At 54.4% G+C, this 23,349-nt stretch overlaps 1 protein-coding gene across 4 annotated transcripts in view; it reads left to right on the top strand.

Moving 5' to 3' along the window:
* Positions 1-23,349, top strand: part of SEC14L5 (SEC14 like lipid binding 5) — a 39,722-nt gene that overhangs the window by 5,775 nt on the left and 10,598 nt on the right. For 3 of the 4 annotated variants that reach the window (XM_014833208.3, XM_070485006.1, XM_070485004.1), the window contains exons 3-11: positions 9,523-9,672; positions 10,127-10,258; positions 12,451-12,579; positions 13,181-13,373; positions 16,344-16,456; positions 18,431-18,620; positions 20,628-20,716; positions 20,812-20,882; positions 22,235-22,406. In XM_014833208.3, the coding sequence (XP_014688694.2) occupies positions 9,523-9,672; positions 10,127-10,258; positions 12,451-12,579; positions 13,181-13,373; positions 16,344-16,456; positions 18,431-18,620; positions 20,628-20,716; positions 20,812-20,882; positions 22,235-22,406 (1,239 nt within the window). Of the gene's footprint in view, positions 1-9,522; positions 9,673-10,126; positions 10,314-12,450; positions 12,580-13,180; positions 13,374-16,343; positions 16,457-18,430; positions 18,621-20,627; positions 20,717-20,811; positions 20,883-22,234; positions 22,407-23,349 lie in introns of those variants that run through there. The other variant, XM_070485007.1, reaches the window with a different exon arrangement.

Raw genomic sequence — 23,349 nt, 5'->3', positions numbered from 1 at the left:
TGGTGGCTTAGGACAACAAAAGGTTGTGGCCTCAGTTCTAGAGGCCGGAAGTCCAGATCAAGGTGCTGGCAGTGCCGTGCTCTCGCTGGAGATGCCAGGTGAGGATGTGTTCCGGGCCTCTCTCCTGGCTTTTGGTGGCTCCTTGGCTTGTGGCAGCATCACTCCAGCCTTCACACGGCTTACTCCGTGTGTGTGTGCCTCTGCGCCCAAACTTCCTCTCTTATAAGGACGCCAGTCATAGTGGAATTATAAGGTCACCCTAATGACCTCATTTGAACTTGGTTACCTCGGTAAAGACCCTATTTCCAAATAAGGTCATATTCTGAGGTACCTGGAGTTGGCACTCCAGCATTCCCCCCAAAAAAATACTCAGTAAACGGCATTCTCAGTCAATGGCAGAGATTCGATCTCAGGGAATCTGACCCCACAGCCCGAGCTGGCAGCCAGGCATTCTGGATTCTGGCTCTGATGATCAGTAGACATCTGTGCAACAGTGGCCGCCTCCTGTCCGGCCACTGCCCAGGAGGCCCTGTGGGGCTCTAAGGGCCTGGGGCTTCAGGTCAGCTCAGATTCTGCAAACCTAACAAAGGCAGATGGTGCGGAGTTGAATTTCCTCAGCAATAGGATTTTCGTGCGGAGCCAGGGTTACGGAGGGGAGGGCCCTTGTCCAGCAACGAAGTGTTAAAATATTTAAAGACCTGGCCTTTTGGATTGATAAACAGCTTGTAACTTAGCAAATGGGTTATTCATAAGGAGCGGCCTCTGAAGGCAAATCCTTGCAGCCCAGGCCAAGGGCAGATCCAGGTGGAATTGTTGTCATGGATGTAGTTTTGACAAAGCAGCAGGGGCCTTATTTAAATGAGTTAAATGAGTTCCCTGGGGCCCGTCATCTGATCCCGCTGCTAAAAGATTAAGGGAAGCGACAGTTTCCACCCTGGATTGCTTACAGGGCCCTGACGCTCCGATTTGGGCCGGGAGAATGGAGGTAGCCCACTGCCCAGCAAAGCCATCTTCTGGTTCCAGAGGCCCTGAAGGAAGCTGTGGGCCCTTGTTCGTCCGTTCATGCGTGCCTTCATTCGTGCCCGCGAGCGTGTATGCGTTTGGCAAATACGTATTGAGTGTCCTCTGGGTGCCAGGCACCCGGCTGGGTGTGCGTTGATTCCTAGCACTTTTCGAAACACATCCTTATTCTGTTCGTTGTCTTGCTTCCTTGTTTATATGGGTGTTTTTCATGAAAGTAAGCTTCTGGAAGGTGGGGGCCGTGTCTGTCTTGTTCTGGTTCTGTCTTGACTTGGTTCTCCTGACATGGTCCCTTTCTGCCCTCATAAAGCTGGCAGTGTGGGGGGGGTGTGTGATGTGTGATGTGTGTGTGAGAGAGACAGAGAGAGAGAGAGAGAGAGAGAGAAGCCCGGCCAGTGTCATGTAGAATGATTTGTACTAGGGGAAGAACAGGGCATTGTAGGAACACAGAGAAGAACCCATTGGTCGCCAGCCGAGGGTCTTTTAAGCCAGCCAAGCAGAGCCTTGCCGAGGGGAGGAAGGCACAGCATGTGCAAAGGCCCCAGGGCAGAACTTGTCTCTCTACAGAAATGAATGTGGCTCACTTGGGCCCCAGTGAGAGTTAAAAAGAGACACGCGGGGTCAGTTGTCTCTTCAAGGACCTTGGGAGCTTGCGAAGGTTGGAAGCAGGAGAGTGACATGATGAGATTTGCTATTTAAGTGGGTTGGAAGGAAGTTTTCATCCCGGAGGCCTGGAGAGCATGAGGAAAACAGAAGAGCTGAGGCGCGTGCATTCCTGGAACACTTGGAAAATCTAAGATAGCATTTCCCTCCCTTCAAGATCCTGACATGCCGCTAAATGTCAAGACACGCTGGGCTGGACTTGCTGCCTCCTCGTCCCTCCTTGAGCCAGCAGGGGCACCAGCTGATCCTGGGAGTCCGTGGGCATGGAGCCTGTTCAGAGGAGGGCACCCCCTACCCTGCTCCCCACGCCCGGGGGAGAATCCACGGCAGGTTTTTGTACAGTCGCCAGGCCGGGCAGCCGGGCTGCACGCTCCCCCAGTGCTGGAGAGGCCGGGCTTTCTGGAGGTGTGAGCTCAGGTGGAGGATACATGGTCCCCGCTGGGGCAAAGGGCCGTCCGAGTCCTGGCGTGCAATAAGGCGACAGAAGCAGAAAAAATAATACCTAGACCCCACTAACTGTGTCCCTGCTGCAGCCTCAGGGCAGGAAACTGTGAAAAACGGCCAAACGGTGCCTCTGCACCCTGTTCAGGGCAGTTCATTGGCCAATAGCCCCGGCTGCCCCCGCACTGTGACCACAGAGGGAGCCGCACGGGCCTTCCATCACCTGAGCACTGAGCACCTGCCAGCACCCAGCTCTCCAGGGCGGGGCAGGGAGAGCCAGATGCAGGCCTGGGCCCCTCTCTGGGCTGTGCACCTGCCATGGTCACCAGCGGGTGTAGACAGAGGTCCACACACGCTGAGACGGGGGATCTGTGCAGCGACCTGCTCTTGCAGGTGTGTATGTGACGAGGGCTCCAGCTTCCTGCCGTCTTTCCCCAGCATCCGCCCCCTCCTTCCTGCCTCCTCCCTCCCTCCCTCCCTCTCTCCCTTGGGCAAATATTGGCCGCTGTCTACGGAGTCCCAGGTGTTGTGCGAGGGCACTGGGGAGTCCACTGGCGAAGAAAGCAGTGATGGAGGCGCTGACTGGAAACAAATAAACACAGACTCGACATCCTATTACAAATCATGATCGATGCCTCTGATAGGACCATGAACCGCTCAGGAGATGACTCACTCTCTCTTTTTTAAATTGTGGTAAAATATATGTAACATGAAATTTCCCATTTTAACCACTTCTTGTCTTTTTTTTTGTGAGGAAGATTGGCCCTGAGCTAACGTCTGTGTCCATCTTCCTCCATTTTATGTGGGATGCTGCCACAGTGTGGCTTGACGAGTGGTGCTGGGTCCACGCCCGGGGTCCCGAACCTGCGAACCCCAGGCTGCTGAAGTGGAGGGCGCGAATGCAACCACTACGCCACCGGGCTGGCCCTCCATTTCAGCCATTTTTAAGTGTCCAGTTCAGTGGCATTAAGTACACACACATTGTTGTGCGGCCATCACCACCATCCTCTCCAGAACTTTTTCATCCTCTCGAGCTGAAACTCTGCACTCCTTAAACGCTACCTCCCTGCCCTGCGCACCCCCCCGCCCCCAGCCCTGGTAGCCACCATTCTACTTTCTGTCTCTACACGTCTGACTCCTCCAGGGACCTCATATCAGTGGAATCAGACAGCATTTGTCCTTTCATGTCTGGCCTCTTTCACCGAGCATTGTGTTTTTGAGGTTCATCCATGCTGTAGCGTGTTTCAGTACTTCATTCCTTTTTTATGGCTGGATAATATTCCACTGTATGGATAGACCACATTTTGTTCATCCTTTCCTCAGTCAATGGACACGTGGGTTGTTTCCCCTTTTTGGCTGTTGTGAATAATGCTGCTGTGATGTGCAAATATCGCTTCAGATCCCTGTTGGTTTACTCTTGTTCATTAAAAACATCGACTGTGCGGTGTCTGGCACTGTGCTCGCGCCTTACACGTGTTACCTCCCTTTTGTCTTTATAGCGGTCCTTAGGAGGTGGGTACCATCCTCCTCCTCATCCTCTTTCTTTCTGAGGAAACTGGGTCTCAGGGAAGTTAAGTTGAGGTCGCCCAGCTCCCAAGTGGCAGAGACAGCATCTAAACCCTGGGTTTTTTCTCTGCTTTGTCCGCCACACCCAGCCTTGCCCCCTCGCCGTGTCCAGCTGCCCCCTGTCTCCATCTTTCCTGTCTCCCGAGCTGGCTTTGACTAGAATAGCAGCAGGTTTTCAGCGACAGGGCCATCTGGGTATAGCTGTTTTTAAGATTGTATACAGCAGTCATTTCGAAAGGCTCCAGAATAACCTCCCCCTGGTTCAACTGTGCCCGCTTCCCTTCATCAGCTGGGATGACACTGCTGCCATCGGCTGGCGGATGGCTCATTCACCAGGCTCTGGTCAAGCAACTCAGCCAAGAGTTGGGAGATCCATAGAGTGGAATATTATTCAGCCATGAAAAGGGACGAAGCGCTGGCACCTGCTGCAGCAAGGATGAACCTCGAAAACATCATGCTCAGGGCAAGAAGCCAGACACAAAAGGCCACATGTTGCCTGATTCCAATTACACGAAATGCCCAGAAAAAGCAAATCCATAGAGATAGAAAGTAGATTAGTGGTTGCCTAGGGCTGGGGTGGGGTGATGGGAAGTGACTGCTAATGGGTCTGAGGGTTCCTTTTTTTTTTTTATTTTGGTGAGGAAGATTGGTCCCAAGCTAACATCTGTTGCCAATCTTCCTCTTTTTTTTTTTCTCCCCAAAGCCCCAGTACATAGTTACATCCTACTTGTAAGTCCTTCTAGTTCTTCCATGAGGGACCCTGCCACAGCATGGCTTGATGAGCAGTGTGTAGGTCCATGCCCAGGATCCGAACCCACGAACCCCAGTCCGCCAAAGCAGAGTGTGTGAACTTAACCACTCTGCCACCAGGCTGGCCCTGGGTGTGGGGTCTCTTTTTGGGGTGATGAAATGTTCTGGAATTAGTGTTGATAGTTGCACAACTTTGTGAATGTACTAAAAGCCACTGAATTGTGCAGTTTAAAAGGATGCATTTTATGGTGTGAGAATTATACCTCAATTAAAAAAGGATTGATGCCTGCCTGTCCTGGGGTCTCCCAGGCCGGCAGGGGGAGAGGGGGGTCGTCACTGAAGGCTCCTGAGGACTGTGGGAGGGGAGGAGTGCGCCTTGTGCAGTGGTCGCGTGGCGGGCAGCGCCCCGAATCCGGCCTGCACATGGAGAGGGAGGGCGAGGCCCTGGGCCGGGGTCCGTTGGTGAGGTCTGGATAGTCTTGGCATAGTTGCACTGGGAGGTTTTGGGTGAGCAGCTCCCTCTGAATTTGCAGGAGGAAGAGCAGGAAGGAAGGAGGGAGGGCGGGCGGGAGGGAGCAGCTGTCAAGTGAGTAGCAGAAATAGCTTTTCTGTACTTTATAGAATCTCACTCTTTTTTAAAATTTAAATTTACTTAACAAATGCTGATGGAGAACGAACCATGTGCCAGGCACTGTTCTAAGCACTTTCCAAAAACCGTGCTCCTTTATTCGCCCGCCACTCAGCAAGGTCGCCACTTTTCTTATTCTCCTCTTAGCAAATGAATGAATGAAGGAACTGAGAGCCTGATGATGTCAAGGTCAGGCAGCTGGTAGGAGGCCGAGCAGAGATTTGAACCCAGGCCCGGAGTCCACGCCCTGAGCGGCTACGCTTGGCGCTCATTCGCTCATTCGTCATGCAAATGTCTGTTGCGTGTGGACTATGTGCTGGGCCTTTTGCAATGCACTGGGGGATTCAGAGGTGACAAGCCGGGTGCCAGGAGACCGAGGACTTCCCACTTCAGCAACTGTGACGCACGAAGGAGGGACACAGAACCGAGCGCTTGTGGGCAAGCTCTGCAATGACTCCACTTACAGATGAGCTGAAGGGACAAGGGACGTGCTGTGCTCAGGGTGCCCGGCCTGGAGGTGGGCACGTCTGGCTAGGCATCCAGCCTCCTGTGTCCACGTGCGAAGTGTCAGCGTGGCATTTTGCAGGATGGGGACCCATGGGAGGCATTCCGGGGCTGTTCCCATTGGCCCCTGCCTGCCCCAGCCGCAGCCCTGCACGCGTGGGTTCTGGGCCTGGGATCAGCTCCCTTTCTGAGCTGACGGGCTGGGGTGTCCCTCTCCCGCCACCTGGCAGAAGGGCTGTAACCGAATCCTTCTGCTACCTTGCATCCCTGAGGGGGCCTAACCACGTGTCAGTTCAAGGGGGAGCAGTTCAGGCCTGAACTGTGGGGACAGGAGCCCACAGGGAGGGCCCTGGAACTGTTTGGTCCCGTAAAACCCTGTGACCTGCCAGAGGCAAAGGGGCCCCTGATTCATGGGTTTTAGGTCCTCGTGACTCAGCATTTCCAAACGCCGACACTTGTGATGAAGCCAAAGTTCCCTGAGAGGCAGGACTGGGTGCTTCAGGGCAGGGGCCTGGGTCTGACGGGCCTGCGCTCCAACCCCCCGCCCCCTGGCCTTGTAATGCCTTCCCGAGCCTCAGCTTGCTCATCTGTAAAATGGGGAAATCTAGCTGCCATCTCCTCAGGGCATCAAGATTGACGATAGTGGAGCCATTTTAAACGGAACCGGCACTCCCTTTCAGCTGCTTTGCTCTCCTGAACCTTTGGACTGGACCCAAACGGGAATTGTTTCACAAGTAATTGTTTGAGAAGTCAGCAGGAGAACGGACACCATCACAAAGACGGAGGACGGTGGACTTTCTGAAGACGGAATCGACAGTCAGTCAATGTTTGGCCAAGACTAACCCTCTGCCTCCAACTCCAGTTAAAGCTCTTCGTAATGCAAACTCCCTCCTTTGCCTCGAAAAGCCCCTGACTTTTACTCCCTAGTGGGACACATTTTGGGTTTCTGCCTGAATCTCGGCTGCCCGATTGCAATTCTTGAGACCCCAAATACCCTACTCGCTTCCTCTCAGTTTATGCCTCTCACAAGGGCGATGTGACAAGTCAGTGCTCCGTGAACGTCAGTGACAACAGTGTCCGACGATAGACCTCACCACCCCAGGGACTCTCCACCGGCAGCCCTTGGACACTGGAGAGCTGGCCCTGGGCTGCACGCCTTAATTTGGGGTCCTTGCCTTCCAGATGGAGCCTGAGCTCCAGGCGCACCCCGATGCCTGGGGTGGCTCCATGGCTGGAGCAGCCGCTGGCTGCCCGAGGAAGGCAGTGGCTCCCTTCACAGTCAGGGGAAGTCGTGCCCAAGCGCCCGCCTGCTGCTGACCAGCCCCCCCCGCCTTATCTGGGGGCTCCAGACGGGGCTCCTCTAACAGGAGGTTTGTTATGGCAGGAAGTCGGCCCGGTGAAGCCACTGCCGTTGGCTGGCATCATGCGCTGAGCCCACGGCCTGTCATCCTCCTCCCTGGACACCTTTCTTGGTGCTATTTGGCCCTTTGGCCAATTTAGATTCTTTCTTTCTTTGCTTGTTCGCATTTCTCTCTCAGGCCCTAGTGGGTGCCAAGAACTGAGATGGATGCAGGAACAAGGTCAGTGCTGCGGGAAGGCACGCAGTCGTCCTTCGCAGCCCAGGCCTTCCGCACGTCGCATGCAAGCAAGTACATGGTTAAAAGGTGCATTAAGTACCACCAGGAAAATGAGCAGGCTAAAAGGACAGAGCAGGTGGGAGGAGTCAGCCTTGCAGGGGAGAAGGAGGGGAGGATGTCCCGGGAAGAGGCACCAGCACGGATGATGAGTCCCTGAAGATTTGTGTCCCCTCAGGCTGGATCCGGGTCTCCTACCCCTGTGGGAAACCCCAGGAGCTCAGGCCTCCCTCCCCCTTCACTGTCAAGTGAACCGATTAGTGTTCCAAGTAGAAGGATCAGCAGGTGCAAAGGCCCTGGGGCAGGAACAAGATTGGTGGGTGTTTCCTGTGACTGACTTAACCAAGTACCACAAACTGGCTTAAACAGCGGGAATTTTTTTATCTCACAATTCTGGAGGCTAGAAGTCTGAGATTGAGGTGTCAGCAGAGTTGGTTCCTTTGCAGGGCTGTTGGCGAGAATCCATTCCACGCCTCTTCTGGCATCGCCCGTAATCCTTGGTGTCCCTTGGCTTGTAGAGGACTCACCCCGATCTGTGCCTCCACCTTCACATGGCCTTCTCCCCGTGTGTATGTCTGGGGTCAAACGCCAGTCATATTGCATTCAGGGCCTCACAACTCTAGGGTGACTTCATCTTCGTTAATTACATCTGCAGCGACCCTCTTTCCAAATAAGGTCACACACAGAGGGACTGGAGGTTGGGACTTCCGCAGATGAATTTTGTTGGAGGTAGGGGGACACAGCTCAACCCCTAACAGAGTGTTCTAGAAACAGCAAGGCTGGCCTTGCTGGAGCAGAGGGCAGGAGGCTGGCTGGGAGGGAGCTGCTGGGACAGACCGCCTGGGGGGGCCACAGTAAGGAGTGTGCAGAACAAGGTGTGGCCACTGCCTGGCAGGAGTGGAAGGGCTGAGGGTGGAGAAAGGAGAAATTGTGACCACACAGCCCCAGAGGGCAATGCCTGGCTCTGGTTTCCGAGCTGCTCAGGAGAACAAGCCTGGCTGCTGAGCAAGGGGTTCCTGAGGGAGCGGGGGCTGGGCCGGCCTGGGATTCAAATCCAGGCTCACTATTTTGTGCTGTGTGACCTTGAGTAAGTCACTTAGCCTCTCTGGGCTCCAGTTTCCTTATTTGTGAAATGAAGATGCCATTCAGAAGATTAAATGGAGGAGCAGAGTCAAGGCTTGGTGCATGCTAACTGCTCTGCGACGCAATCTGGCGACATCCTCACCATCACCCCATTTTACAGATGAGGAAACGAAAGCTCAGAGAGGGCAAGGAACTTGCCCAAGGTCACCCAGTGAGAAAGTAGCAGAGACTTGGGAGTCCCACCGTGCACTCTCCCCTGGAGGACAAGGGCTCCTTATTATAACACTGGTGTGTTTGTACAAAGCAACCAGCCTCGACATATGGCAGGAGGCCGCCCTGTCCTCCTGACCCTGGCTGAGGACGCGCTGGGCTGGCCTTGCGGGGCCTGGGGTGACATCCAGGGCGCCCGGCACATTTCCATGTCCTCCTCGCCCCCTCCCCCACCCCTGCCCTCCGAGCGGCGTGGGTGCCGCCTCTCCTCTCGGTGCCGGGGGCGGGGGGAGGCGTGTGTCCTCAGATGCCGGCGCTATTTTCGGAGCTCGGTTTGATCCTGATTCCGGCATGTGGGCCGTGACAGGCCCTGGGGGCCGACCTCGCTGGAACAGCGTCAGCCACGGATGCTGGCACTGCCCCCGGCGGCCCAGACCCCGGCTCGGCCGGCCCCGGGCACAGCCTCCCATCCTCCCGTCCTCCCATCTGGATGCCTTTTCCTCCTTTTCCTGCCTAACCGCCCTGCCCGGATGGAGGGGCCCGGGCAGACAGCCTTGCCTCGTTCCTGACCCTCGGGACCAAGCGTTCGCAGTGTCACCGTTGGGTGTGATGCTAGCTGTGGGTTTTTGTAGACGCCCTTTATCAGGCTGGAAGAGCGCCCTTCTATTCCTAGATTGTTGAGTGTTTTTATCAGGAAGGAGTGTTGGATTTTGTTAAAATTTTTTCCCCCTGAAAGATGCCTTGTTTTAAAATGCCCCACTCTTCCTTCTGAGGGCGACAACTCGAATTTGTGATTTTCCCAGTCCTCGCTCACGCACTTCTGCATGTCCGCCTGCTTACAGCAGGTGTAGAAGTGATGGGCGTCTGGTCACCGTGCTGTCCGCGTCCGAATGCCTGTCGGCGCGCTCCACGCGGCCCACGAGGAGACAACAGCCCGGCTAGGGCGGGGCGGGCCGGGGGTCGTGCTGGGCTGAGTTGTGGGGCTGGGGGCCTCGGCCAGGCTCACTGGCGCTCTGCCCCCAGGCCTACGAGAGGCGCTTCCCCACCTGCCCGGAGATCCCGGTGCTGCTGGGCAGCCAGGTGCTGCGCGAGGCCCGCAGCGCCGACGGCGCGGTGCACGTGGTGGAGCGGAGTTGCAGGCTGCGCGTGGAGGCCCCGCGGCTGCTGCGCAAGGTGGGCGCCTGGGGCGGGGGGGGGGGACCCGGAGGCCAGGGGGCGGGCCTAGGAGGTGGAGCGAGAGTGTGTGTGTGTGTCGGTGCCAGGAGGGGGGCTCAGGGGTGGAGGGCGGCGTGGTCTGGGTTGGTGGCCCCACCTGGGTCGGGGAAGCTGGGCTGGAACTGGGTGGTGTCGGGGTACTAGGACCAAGCAGGGGTCCTGGGCTCGGATGGAATCGGTGCTCCGGGCTGGGGTTGGTGGGCTGGCGGTGGGGCGGGAGTCGGGGGTCCTGCGGGCCAGGGGTGGGAGTGGGGCAGGCTCCGGGGATCCAGGCCTGGCTGGTAGGCAGGCGCTGGGTGGGGGGGGCACTGGGGATGCCCAGGGTCTCGGGGTGGTCGGGCCGTCCCTAGGGATGTGCGTCACCCCGGCTCCCCTCTACGTCCTGCACGCCCCGCTGCCCCTGCCTTTGCAGATCGCCGGCGTGGAGCACGTAGTCTTCGTGCAGAGAAACGTGTTGAACTGGAGGGAAAGGACGCTCCTCATCGATGCGCATAACGAGACCTTCGCCAGCCGCGTGGTGGTCCGCGAGAACTGCAGCTACGCGGTGAGACCCCGCCCCCCGGGGGGCTGGACCGTCCCTCCCGCCCAGGGCCTTGTGGGTAAGATGTAGGAGGACCCCTTACACCTGCAGTTCAGACACACACCTGATACTTAGTTTTCTTTTAGTTTAAGTCGTCTCAAATACTGCTTGGGACGTTCATACTAAGATGTTCTTTGTTTCTCTGAGTTCAGATGTGACTGGGCGTCTTGCATTTTATTGGCTAAACCTGGCAACTCTGCCTCTCCCTCCCTTCTCTCTCCTTCCTTCCTTCTTTCCTTCGTGAAGCTCTGCCTCAGTTTCTTCATCTGCAAAATGGGGTTGATGATCATTCCTACCACCCAGGGTATGGCGAGGATTAAGTGAAGTATCCACACCTCTTAGTGCCTGGCCCGTGCTGCGTCCTGTGTGTGTTACCTTTGAATATGAGTAATGATAATTATGGTTCTCCAGTACATACTGACTGAGCACCTACCATGTGCCGGGGACCCCGCTGAGTGCCGGGCACCCAGGGGTGGAGCAGTCTTCCTGACTGTTGCACTCACAGAGCTTCCATTCGAGTGGGAGATGCAGATGAAAAAACCACAAATCAGTGTATACTTACAACTTTGTCACAGGTGCTAAGAAGGGATCCAGGAGATGGAGTTGCCTGAAATCAAAGGAGGACACTGTCTTAGGTAACAGTGTCTTAGGGCGTCTCTGACACTGAAGCTGAGACCTGAAGGCTGAGAGAGCTGGGAACAGAGTTCTGAGGGAGGGAACAGCATGTGTGAAGACCCTGAGGCGGATGAACCGGGTCTGAGAATGGGGGCCACAAGGTCCTGCTGACCCTGGGGGCTGGAGCGAGGAGTCTGGAGGCATTGGCTGGGAGGGAACCCAGCTCTGCCACTTTCTTGCTGAGTGACGTTGGGCAAGTTGCTTCCTCTCTCTGGGACACCGTTCCATATCTGTGAAACGGGGATGTCAGCAGCACCTGCCTCATCGGGTGCTGGCCCGAGTACATGGGGTCATGTCGGTAAAGCCCCTTGGCCTGTGCTAGGTCCTCATCATGATAACTCCAGTATAGCAACCACGGCCCATTAGAGATGTTTCTCATGTGTCTTCACCCAGCCCCACCACAGGGGGACCTTGCCTTGCTCATCTATCTGGTCCCCAGCACTTAGCATGGTGCCTCGTATACAGCAGGCATTCAGTAAATGCCCATCACTTTTTCTTTCCACACCTCCACCCCTTGGGGCCTCCTGGGAACCAGGCCCAGGATGTTTACCTTGCATGTAGTTTTTTGTAAATCCCTTTTAGTGTAGTGTCTCTCAGATCGAGTTCCGCCAGCAGCTGCATCAGCATCACCACAGCTGCTGGTGAAATGCAGATTCCCGGGCCCCAGCCTGGACCTGTTCCGCCCAGGCACCTGCATAGTTAATGGACTCCCTGGAATGCTTCTGCTCATGGAAGTTTGAGCGGCACTAAGCTTGGGTCTGCCTAGTGGCTCTGTCAGCAGAGTTTGTCTTTCCTTCCATATGTATAAGTATTTATTTACAATAAATATATATTACTATATATAAATACCTAATATATAGTAAATATTTAAAAAATATATATCTAGAATGTATAGTATTTATGTATAATTATATATTCTATTAATGTTACATGTTATATTAAATATATGCATATTATTTATATACATCATTATATGCATACAGTATCTTTTTTTTTTTTTTGAGGAAGATTAGCTCTGAGCTAAGATCTGCTGCCAATCCTCCTCTTTTTGCTGAGGAAGACTGGCCCTGAGCTAACATCCGTGCCCATCTTCCTCTACTTTATATGTGGGACGCCTACCACAGCATGGCTTGACAAGTGGTGGCATGTCCCCACGGGATCCGAACTGGCGAACCCTGGGCTGCCAAAGTGGAACGTGTGACCTTAACTGCTGCGCCACTGGGCCGGCCCCTACATATAATCTCTAAGGGACAGGAGCGCAGGGGTCAACCCCATTTCTCCTTGGAAGGCGCTCTGCTCTCTAACACATTAGCCTTTGTTCCCTCGCAGGGCCCCTTGGTACCACTGCCTCCTCGGGTGTGGCTGGGTGTGATGTGCTGTCCACTGCAGGCTCTGGCCGGGCCCAGGTCACAAGAGAGCCCCGGGGGAGGGCAGGACGTCCCCCACCCTGAGCCCATCTCGTTGCCCCCGCTGGCTCTCAGGTCCACCCCGAGAACGAAGACTGGACATGCTTTGAGCAGTCGGCCTCGCTCGACATCCACTCCTTCTTTGGGTTTGAGAGCGCCTTGGAGAAGATCGCCATGAACCAGTACACGGCCAACGTCAAGAGGGTGAGGGGCCGGCTCTGTCGGTCACGGAGGGGAAGGCGCACAAGCCTCAGAGCCCACCGGGCCCGGTTCAAGCCCCCTGACACCCCGTGTGACGTCGGCCTCAGTCTCTCCCTGTAGACCGAGGGCTCTAACGATGAGCATGTCACGAGAGATAATGGATGGAGAGCACCTGCCTGTCATGGGGGCCCCGTAATCCTTCTCTTGATGCTCCCGGGCTTGTGTGGTGATCTCTCTGGGCAGAGGAGGGACGTCGTGTGGTGCTTCTTTCTGTTTAAAGATCTCAGACCCATCCCTGAGTAGAGGCCTGTTCATGTAGTGAAGCAGGCAACATTAATTTTGATCACATCTTTTATCACACGTGCTGTCAGTATAGAGCTTCTCCATGAGCTGTGTTATGTTCTTCGTTTCGTACTAAGTCTTGGAAGTCGCTGTCTGTTTGACACTCGCACACGTCTCCATTCAGACCGGCCACATGTCAGCTGCTCGGCAGCCACGAGTCAGGGCTGGGACTGGAGCCGGGGCGGGGGGACACCCAGGCTGGCGCGGTTACCCCGCTGTCCTGCCCCGGCGCTGATGTGACGCGGGTCTCCCCGGCTTCCAGGGGAAGGAGGTGATCGAGCATTACCTGCACGAGCTCGTCTCCCAGGGCATCTCTCACATCCCCCGGTGGACACCTGCCCCCGTCCGAGAGGAGGACGCTCGCGCCCAGGCTGGGCCCAGGGATCCTGGCTCCCTGGAGGTCGGTGGGCCCAGCAACCCCCCCACCCCCGCTCCGGAGACGGTCGGTCTGGACGGTAGGTCGCTGCGGCGGAGGCTGGCCCGGTCTGCGCCCTCGGGGTCCCCACAGTCCTAGGAAGGCTGCATCAGGTCCTCTGGCTCCGTGGGGGGAGAGTTGCTGCAGGTCCCTTGGGGATGGGCCTGGTCCTGGGAGGACTCGGCTTCCTCCCTCTCTCCACTCGGCCCGAGAGCCGGAACTGGTTTATTTCTAGCTCAGGAATTGACCTGCTCTGGTGTCTCGGGGCTGCCCTTTCCTCTGGTTTTATTACTATTTTTAATGATATGAGTAATGCATGATCATGGCAGGAAAAAAAAATCAAACTGCTGGGAAGATGTGAAGTGGGAACTCAGACTCTTTCTTCTCCCTAGAGGCAGCAGTGGTCTTGTGTTTATATTTCCTGAAACTGTCTGGGCACGTATGCGTACATAACAATATGTGCACACTTGTGTACATATGTGTATAACTTACACTGAACGACTGAGAGCATGTCGTACATCCTGATATTTTGCTTTTATTCAGTTATTAATATTGCTTGAACAGCTTTCTGTGTCGGTGTGTGTGTCTGACTACTTGGCAGTATTTCGTGGTGTGGTTGCTCTGTAACTTTTTATTTTTTATTTTGCTGAGGAAGATTCGCCCTAAGCTAACATCTGTGCCAATATTCCTCTATTTTGTTTGTGGGTCGCTGCCACAGCATGGCCACTGACGAGTGGTGTAGTTTCGTGCCCAGGAACTGAACCTGGGCTGCCAAAGTGGAGCATGCTGAACTTACCCACCAGGCCACGGGTCTGGCCCCTCCATAACTTTTTTATTAATAAACTTTTATTGATTATCCATCATTTTTAATTAGTTTATTTAGCTAGTCCCCTATTAAGGAACGTTTAGGTTGTTTCATTTTTTTTTAAATACAAAGAATGTGTTACATCTTTGTACTTACGTTTTTTAAAAATATTTGAATGAGTATATATGTAGCATACAGTTTTAAAAGTGGAATTGCTGGGTCAATGGTTATATGCCACTAAAATTGTGGTAGATTTACCCATTAGGCCTGCAAAGAGGTTGTCCTAATCAATGTTCCCCCAAAAGGGTGTGGCTGTGTCTGTTCCTGACTTCACCCTGGCTCCCCACGACATTCTTATTAAACATTTCAAACTTTGGAAAGGCAAAGAGTGACCATTGGGAGATGAGCGATCACGTCTTTCCTTAGGAGCGAGGTCAAGTACTATTTTTTCATATTTAGTGACTCTTTTCCTTTGTGAATCCCTGTTCTTATTCTTTGTCCATTTTTCTGTTTACCCATCTATTTCTTATTGGTTTGTGAGAGCTCTTTACATATTAAGGCAATTAGCCCTTTGGCATATTTCAGACTTATACTGACATGGAAAACGTTCATGATATGATATTAGAGAAAAAAAACCCTAGGATACAAAACTGCACGTACCCCATGAATTCGGTTTTAACCATGTGTACTTGCACTCACAATGATTCAGTATTCCCTTTGGGGTCACTGAAGTGTAAGGGTTTGCCCAACTTGGAGATATGCCATGTAACCAAAAATACATCGGGGACAGGGTTTAGGGAGAACAAAATTCATTCGTTCAACAAATATTTATTCTGCACCCACTGTGTGCACTAGCTGGCTACTGTTTTATGTGCACTTTAAAATAGTAAAAAAATTAAAACTTCTTCTGCCTCTTCCTGTGCACACACTCGGCGGGTCATGCCCTGTGCCTCATTTTGCACCAGGCCTTTCCTTCCTTCTCCGTCTGGGCTGTCCACCAGCAGGGCTGGTACTCAGGATGGCTGGCAGGAGGCACAGTCATGCCCCTTCCGCTCTGTTCTGAATCACTGAGCCTTTGTGCTCGGAAGGAGAAAGGGGCCTTCAGAACCGCCCGGAGGCCGGAAGGATACTGGTCTCTCCTGCCTCCCTCGTGGTCTCTCCCTCCTCCCCTCCTCGCCCCTCCCTGTCTTCAGCATCTCCCCTTCTGACCACTCAGAGCTGTTGCAGCGTCTGGACAGTCCTCCCACAGCATTCCTCCAGCCTCTGTTTACCCAGACGCCTCCTGGCACAGTTCCCGTGACCACCATCCCTGGGCTTTTTTTTTGAGGGAACCACTGGGTCCTGCTGCTGGATGTGCAGACATTCCATCCGCTTTCTTATTGTGCCATCTGCACACAAGGGATGGGCTATGCCCATGGGGGCTGTTTTTTGTGGAACGTCTCCACCCACTGCCCAGAGGCCCCACCTTGCCAGCACCGGCGCCCTGCGACAGCTAAGAGTGGGCAGCAGGACCCCAGGTTGGAGCCTAGTCTCTAAATGGCGGCGCATGCTGACCCCAGACAGCCACATTGTGTGAGAGGGCATTGAAGGGTGGGAGCGATCCGTGCAGCTCCCGGGCTATATTTTGGGTCCGGGCTCTATCTCCGAAAAGCCTCACACCTCACGAGGGGGCTGGGGAGGCGGGAGGGCAAGAGGAGCTGGTATTTACTGGCCACCTCCTCTGTGCTGGGCACACAGCATGCATTTACTTGCTTGAGTTACTTAACCTGTCCCAGCCTCAGTTCTGTCTTCTCTAAAGTGGGCACAGTAGAGACGTCCGCCTCACAGGGGTGTTGGTAGGACTCACAGAGACCACGCCTGTCAGTGGACATGAGCTCATATTGCTAATAATCTTCAGAGGGGGGACAGCTCCAGAGGGCACAAATTATCTTGATTTCCGAGGGTGAGCGGGGGACAGATCACCTGCCACAGTGAATCCAGGCTTGCCCCAGCACGAGATTTCAGAACCACCTTAGAAACAGGTTGGAAAGAAAGACCAGAGGACGTGGCGCCCACGCGGATGCTGTTTTGGTGAAAGGGCCACTGTGTCACTTGGAAGTCCGTCTCAGATCCGAGGCAGCCAGGAAGGCAAGGGTTCCAGAAAGGTGGACCACATGGTGAAGAGAGGCGGCATCTCTTGTCCTGCACGCCCTTCCTCTCCTCCAGGGGACAAGCTGGACGTGGACTACATCGAGAGGCGCCTGGGCCACCTCACGCCCGTGCAGGAGAGCTGCCTGATCCAGCTTCGCCAGTGGCTGCAGGAGAACCACAAAGGCAAGGTGGGTGCCGGGCTGGGGCTAGGGGAGCAGATACACGTTGAGTGATGGCTGCCAGCCTCCGGCGCTGGGGGAGGGGGCTGAGGAGATAGGTTTGTGTAATTAGCAACCCTGGTTACCTCCCTTTGATTCTTCTCTATCTCGTGTAGACACGACACCTGCTGTGCGTCCGGCTGCCTGCAGGGTGCTCGTCCTCGCACTGCTGACATTTGAGGCCGTCCTGTCCTGACATTTATCATGGGGGCCGTCCTGTGCTCTGTAGGGTCGAACCACCTCCCCAGCCTCCACCCACTAGATGCCAGGAGCTCTTCTCCTGCAATCGTGACAACCAAAAATGGCTCCAGACATCGCAACTGTCCCCTGGGGGGTCACGGTCACCCCCAGTTGAGAACCACCCGTGTACACCCACGTTCACAAAACCATGTATCCTGTTCTTTTCTAAGAGATTTAAAGACTCGCGGGGGTTGATTTTAGGCAGCATGTGGATTTTGCCTTTAGACTCTAAGCCCCACAATAGGAACGGCCACCGTGCACGGAGGGTCCCAAGCACGGACCTGACCGTCGGCTCTGTTGAATACGAGCGTGCAGCTTAGTCGTGAGTTGCTTGCTCTTCCTCCCCAGGCGCCCTCCCTGCATTGGGGGCAGACGAGGGGGGCAGTGATGTGACCTGCCTGCTCCTGGGTCCTCGTCAGTAAGATGGGGTGACGTTAGCATACACCTGCTAGCGCCCATTCCAAGGGATGATGGATGAGAAGTGCTTAGAGCGAGCCTGGCTCAGAAGAGCACTCAGCAAAGGGGAGCGTTTCTGGGGGCTGGCTCTCCCTTGACTGTTGATTTTTGCCTGATGGAAGGAAGGGGAGCTGGCGCGGTCCAAGCCTGTAATCGCAGCATGTTCACTAGACTCTTGGGGTTACAGGTGGTAGGAATGCAGCTTGAATCAACAAAGCAAAAAAATGGGGGGGGAGATTTATTGGCTCCTACAACAACCTGTTAAGAGGGTGTGTTGGTTTCCTAGAGCTGTTGAAACAAAATGCTGCAAACCATGTGGCTTAAAACAACAGAACCTTATTCTCACACTGGAGGCCGGAATCTGCAGTGAGGGTGTCCGCAGGGCTGGGTCCTCCCAGACGGAGGCTCTGAGGGAGGGTCCATCCCATGCCTCTCTCCTCGCTTCTGGCGGCTCCTGGCAGTCCTTGGCTTGTGGACGCATCACTCCAGTCTCCGCCTCCGCCTTCACACGGCCTCCTTCCCTCTGTCTGTTCTGTGTCTGTGTCCACATTTCCTCTTCTAATAAGGACGCCAGACGTTGGAGTCGGGCCCACCCGGATCCGGTATGACCTCATCTTAACTAATTACGTCTGCAAAGACCCTGCTTGCAAATGAGGTCGCATTGTGAGGTTCTGGGTGGGCATGAATTTTGAGGGGACACCATCCAGCCCAGCACAGGAGGCCGTGCAGCCTGTCTCAGGGACGTCCTGAATGAGGACTTAAATGCTGTTGGGAGCCCTTAGCTCTCGTGTCTGTTATTTCGGCTTCGTTCCCGCAGACACTGTCTTGTTGAGCTTGGAACTGGGGCTGCCACCCCTCGGCCCCCGCAGAGAAAGGGGCTCCTGTCTCTTTCTTCTGATTTAAAACTGTCTCAATGCTCCAGTGGGCCCGGCGTGGTTGTGTCCACCCCCGAGGCCTTGGGAGTGGAGTTCTGTGATTGGCTGCGCCGACTGAAACCACGATTGCAGTGGGGGACTCTGGTGCGGGGGAGACGGTTCCCTAAAAGAAAAGAGATGCTGTTGCCAGCGTGAGGACGGAGGAAGGTTGGCGGCCAAAACTCACAGATACTACAGTCCCCCCTTTGACTGTGTTGTGGGTGAGCGTGTGGTCCTTTTCGTAGCCATTTTGCAGATAAGACAGGAGACTCATTCTCCACGATTTTACCTGCCGCGTTAGGGAATACCACGCGCTTTCTCCTTCTTCTCTCAGATCCCCAAAGACCAGCACATCCTTCGGTTCCTGCGGGCTCGTGACTTCCACCTGGACAAGGCCCGGGAGATGCTGTGTCAGTCCTTGAGCTGGCGGAAGCAGCACCAGGTGGATCTTCTTTGCCAGACCTGGCGGCCCCCCGCTGTCCTGGAGGAGTTCTATGCGGGCGGCTGGCACTACCAGGACGTAGGTGCGTTGCTTTACCTGTGTCGTGTACAGTGCACCCTTCGGTCATGGCCGAATGCTGCTTTTCATGCCAGCATCCTATTTTCCTTTTGATCCTTCTGGGCATCTGGAGATGCTTTTGAGGTGACAACCCAGCCATGAAGAAGGCAGAGCTGGAATAGACTTGTGGGTCTGAGGCGAGACATTTCTCCGTGGGGCTGGGTTAGCCTACCAATACTTTTGTTTTCTTTTTTTTTGGTGAGGAAGAGTCACTCTGAGCTAACATCCGTTGCCAATCTTCCTCTTTTTCTTTTTTTTTTTTGGTTGAGGAAGATTAGCCCTGAGCCAGCCTTCCTCCACTTTGTACGTGCGATGCCTCCAAAGCATGGCTGAGGAGTGGAGTAGGTCTGCGCCCGGGGTTCCGAACAGGCAAACCCAGATCTCTGAAGTGGAGCACACGCAACTTTAACCACCACGCCACCGGGCCGGCCCCGAACCCACCATGACTGTTGATCTTTGGGATCCTACACATAACGGCTGCATGAATACTGCATTTGTGTCCTGGGGCTGCCATCGCAAATGACCACAAACGGGCTAGCTTAAAGCAATGGGAATTTATTCTCTCACTGTTCTGGGGCTAGAAGTCCAAAATCAAGGTGTCAGCAGGGCCGTGCTCCCTCTGAAGGCTGCAGGGGAGAGCGCTTCCTGCCTTTTCCAGCCTCTGGTGGCCCCAGGGGTTCCTTGGCTTGTGGCCGCATCACCCCGATCCCTCCCGCGTATCTCTCTGTCTCCCTAAAAACACCCCAGGTCATTGGATGTGGGGCCCACACTGATGCAGTGCGATTTCATCTCGAGTTACATCTGCAAAGACCCTTTTTCCAAGTAAGGTCACATTCAGAGGTTCTGGGTGGACATGAAATTTTGGGGACACTCTTCAACCCACTACAAATACCTTCTCTGGATTTTTTATTAAACTGCCATTGAAGCCAGTGCCCATTATGCTTTTCAATGTCCTTTATATAAAAATTCATCTATACTGATTAAGGCCAGTGCCTGACTCTCCCGAAGGACTGGTTGGCACACTTTCTGTTAGTATACCCTCGATCCTCATTTTCGTGGATGCATATTTGTGAATTTGCCTAGTCACCAACATTTATTTTTAACCCCAAAATCAATACTCAGGGCACCTTCGGGGTCACTCATGGATGTGGGCAGAGTGGTGGAAACTCTGAGTCACCCGACCTGCGTGCCCCCATCTGACTGAACAAGACATCCCCCGTCTCTCATCCTGTAAACCAGTGTCCTTGTTGCCGTCTCTTTAGCGCCACATTTTTTGGGGTGATTTTGCTCTTAAAAATGGCCCCCCAGCAAAGTCCAGAAGCACTCTCTAGCATTCCTAAGCTCGAGAAGGCCATGATGTGACTCACGGAGAAAATATGTGAGTTAGAAAAGCCCCATTGAGGGGCTGGCCCAGTGGTGCAGCGGTTAAGTTCACACGTTCCACTTCGGCGGCCTGGAGTTCGCTGGTTCAGATCCCGGGTGTGGACATGGCACCGCTTGGTAAGCCATGCTGTGGCAGGCATCCCACATATAAAGTAGAGGGAGATGGGTATGGATGTTAGCTCAGGGCCAGTCTTCCTCAGCAAAAAGAGGATTCTCAGCAAACGTTAGCTCAGGGCTAATCTTCCTCAAAAAAAAAAAAAAAAAAAACCAGAAAAGAAAAACCCCATTCAGGTGTGAGTTGTGCTGCTGGCCATGAGTTCAATGTTAAGGAATTGACAATATATATGAAATAAAGTGTCTTTGAATAGAAACACACACAAAATCAGGTTATGTATTGATGGGGTGACAAACACGTTAGGACCAGAGGCACGCAGACCCTAACCCCGTATTTCCCCTAGAAGCCGTGGTTCCGTATTCGAGGTGACTTTACAGAACGTCACTACCTTGAATAACAAGAATCAGCTCTCTTAGGGTATCGTTCTTTCTGTTTCCTTCTTGGTCCTCTCTTTGCCTGGCCCCACCCACCAAGACGGCCGCCCCCTGTACATCCTGCGTCTGGGCCACATGGACACCAAAGGCTTGATGAAGGCCGTGGGGGAGGAGGCGCTGCTGTGGCACGTGAGTGGCCACGTCCCCACCTCCGGGAGGTCCTGTGGCTGCCCACGGCTGGAGCCGCCACGTGCAGGTGTTCCAGCACATTCTCTGCCTTCCAGGTTCTCTCCGTCAACGAGGAAGGACAGAAGAGGTGTGAAGGGAACACGAAACAGTTTGGCCGTCCCATCAGGCAAGAACCCAGCCGGGAACACATTCCCCCGAAATAGCAAACACAGCCGAGGTCCGCTGAGCGTGGACGCCGTGCCAGGCACTTCCCAGCAGTGTCCTCACTTAATTCTTACAATGCTCCCGTGAGGCAGGGACTGATAGCGTCTTGGTTCTTTATGGGGGGGAAATAGGCTCAGAGTATCAATGCTCGTCTGGGGTCACTAAGTGGGCAGGCGGTCGAGCTGGGACTTGACTCTGTTCCTGTCCGGCTTCTGCTCGAGGACTTTATCCGCCGGGCTGTAACTCAGCCTCCTGGACTCGGGACCAGGTGTCCCAGCTCAGGTTCCACCTTGACTCCGTCTCCCGGGCGGGTGGACTTGCAGGTGTCACGGCACCTCCAGTAACCCACCGTCCCTCTCTGACTTGCCCCGACTTCTCTTCCTGAACTGAGTTTCCCGCTTAACCTTTCTGAGCTGCAGCGTCCTCGTCTGTAAAGCAGGACTAACATCTCTCGTCCTCGGGGGTCTTTCTGCATGACCAAAGACACAACTGTGAAGAGGTGATGCAAATGCACACGTAGCACTAGGCGGGTGGCAGGTCTTCTTCGAAGCAGCTTGATTCCCATCGTCCTTATTTCAGCCCTGGGAGGGAGGGGCGGGCAGGACCTGTTGCTGAAGCGTTTTATCCTGAAATATCCTCATCTTGGTGAAAATGAACGTTTTTTGCTGTTTGGAGCTCTCCTAAGGGCATGTATGTTGGGGTAGCAGTGGCGAATTGAGCAGTCAGGGTCCTGGCCGGAAGTGGAATTCACCCTAGATAGCTCAGATGACAGGGTGTCACAAAGGAATGCCTTGCAGAGGTGCGGGTGGGGTGAAGAGAACAGAGCCAGGACGTAGAGGCTCCCAGGGACTATCCGCTGCAGGAAAATGGTTATTTTCCAAATGAGTTAGTACTGATGAAACAGAGGCACAGAGAGGTTAAGTAACTTGGCCAAGGTCACACAGTGAGCAGCAGAGCTGGGATCTGAACCCGGGCCGTCTGGCTCTGGAGTGTGTACTCATGGTACTTGTGTTCTCTCTATTTATCTGTCAGCATCTTTTCAACATTGCTGGTAATAGCTGGCTTTTCTTGAGCACTTGCTATGTGCTGTCCTTGCAGAGAGCTTTACGTATATCATCTCCCTGCCACGTGGCCTCCCGTGGGGACAGGATCCACGAGAGTGTCCAGGGGACCCTGCCCCTTCTGCTCCCGGCCCTGCCTTTCTGAGTCTTTCTGTCCATCCCTGTCTGTCGGCCCCGGGGTCCCTGAGGAGGGTGTCGGAGGCCCCGGGAGGTGGCAGAACGAGGTGGAGCAAGGGGCCCGTCTCTGCCGCAGCTCCTGGACCTGCCTGGTGGACCTGGAGGGTCTCAACATGCGGCATCTGTGGCGGCCGTGGGTGAAGGCCCTGCTGCGGATGATCGAGGTGGTCGAGGCCAACTACCCCGAGACCCTGGGCCGGCTGCTCATCGTGCGCGCCCCCCGTGTCTTCCCTGTGCTCTGGACGCTGGTAAGAGCGGGAACCTGCACCAGGCCCCCCCCCCCGTGCCCCACGGAGGCCGAGATGGGGCTTCCCTCTGTGAGCTGCCCACTTGTCCCGTCTCATTTCTTCTAAATAATAGCTTTAAGATATGACTCATTTCCCATAAAGTTCACCCTTTTAAAGTGTAGTTTTTAGTATATTCACAGAGTTGTGCAACCGTCACCACCATCCAATTCCAGAACATTTGGATCACCCCAAAAAGGAAAGCCCGTACCCCTCAGCAGTCACTCTGCATTCCTCCCCCGGCCCCTGGCAGCCGTTACTCTACTTCCCGTCTCTATGGATTTGCCTGTTCTAGATATTTCCTGTAAATGCAATCACAGGACTTGAAGCTTTTGGTGTCTGATTTCTCTCACTGAGCACAGTGATTTTGGGTTCATCCATGTTGCAGTGGGAATCCGTCCTTCATTCCTTTTTACGGCTGAATAATATTCCATCATTTCACGTATCCATCGCCCAGCTTTGTGGACAGGAGAGTCATACTCAGGATTGTGCGGTGACCCTGGGGCTCCGGTGAGCTGGTTCCGAGCTGCGTTGGGACCGGTCTATAGGAATTTAAAAACTTTTTGCTCCATGACCCACAGTAAGAAATAAGCTTTATGTTGCAACCCGGCATGTGTGTGGGTATAGACACACACACACACAAATAGTCTAGGCCACTGACGTGTGGTCCCCAGGCCAGTGCTGCGGGTCAGGCCTCTCTCAGCCCTGCAGACTCAGCGGCAGCATCTGACCGAGCGCCCCCAGGGATTCAGGGCCCAGGAAACTGAGCAGTCACGCTGTCAGCAGCGGATCAATCAGGATCGAGATTCCAGAGTTGAGAGTTAAGTGGATTCAGTGTTTTAGTAAGCACCTACTATGTTCCGGGTACCTTTCCAGGCCCTGGGCATTCGGGGTGAACAGGCCAGCC

The sequence above is a fragment of the Equus asinus genome, chromosome 14 (assembly GCF_041296235.1).
Source record: "Equus asinus isolate D_3611 breed Donkey chromosome 14, EquAss-T2T_v2, whole genome shotgun sequence".
Lineage (NCBI taxonomy): Eukaryota > Metazoa > Chordata > Mammalia > Perissodactyla > Equidae > Equus > Equus asinus.
The sequence above is the reverse complement of the archived record's forward strand: the minus strand, read 5'-3'. Positions and strand labels throughout refer to the sequence as shown.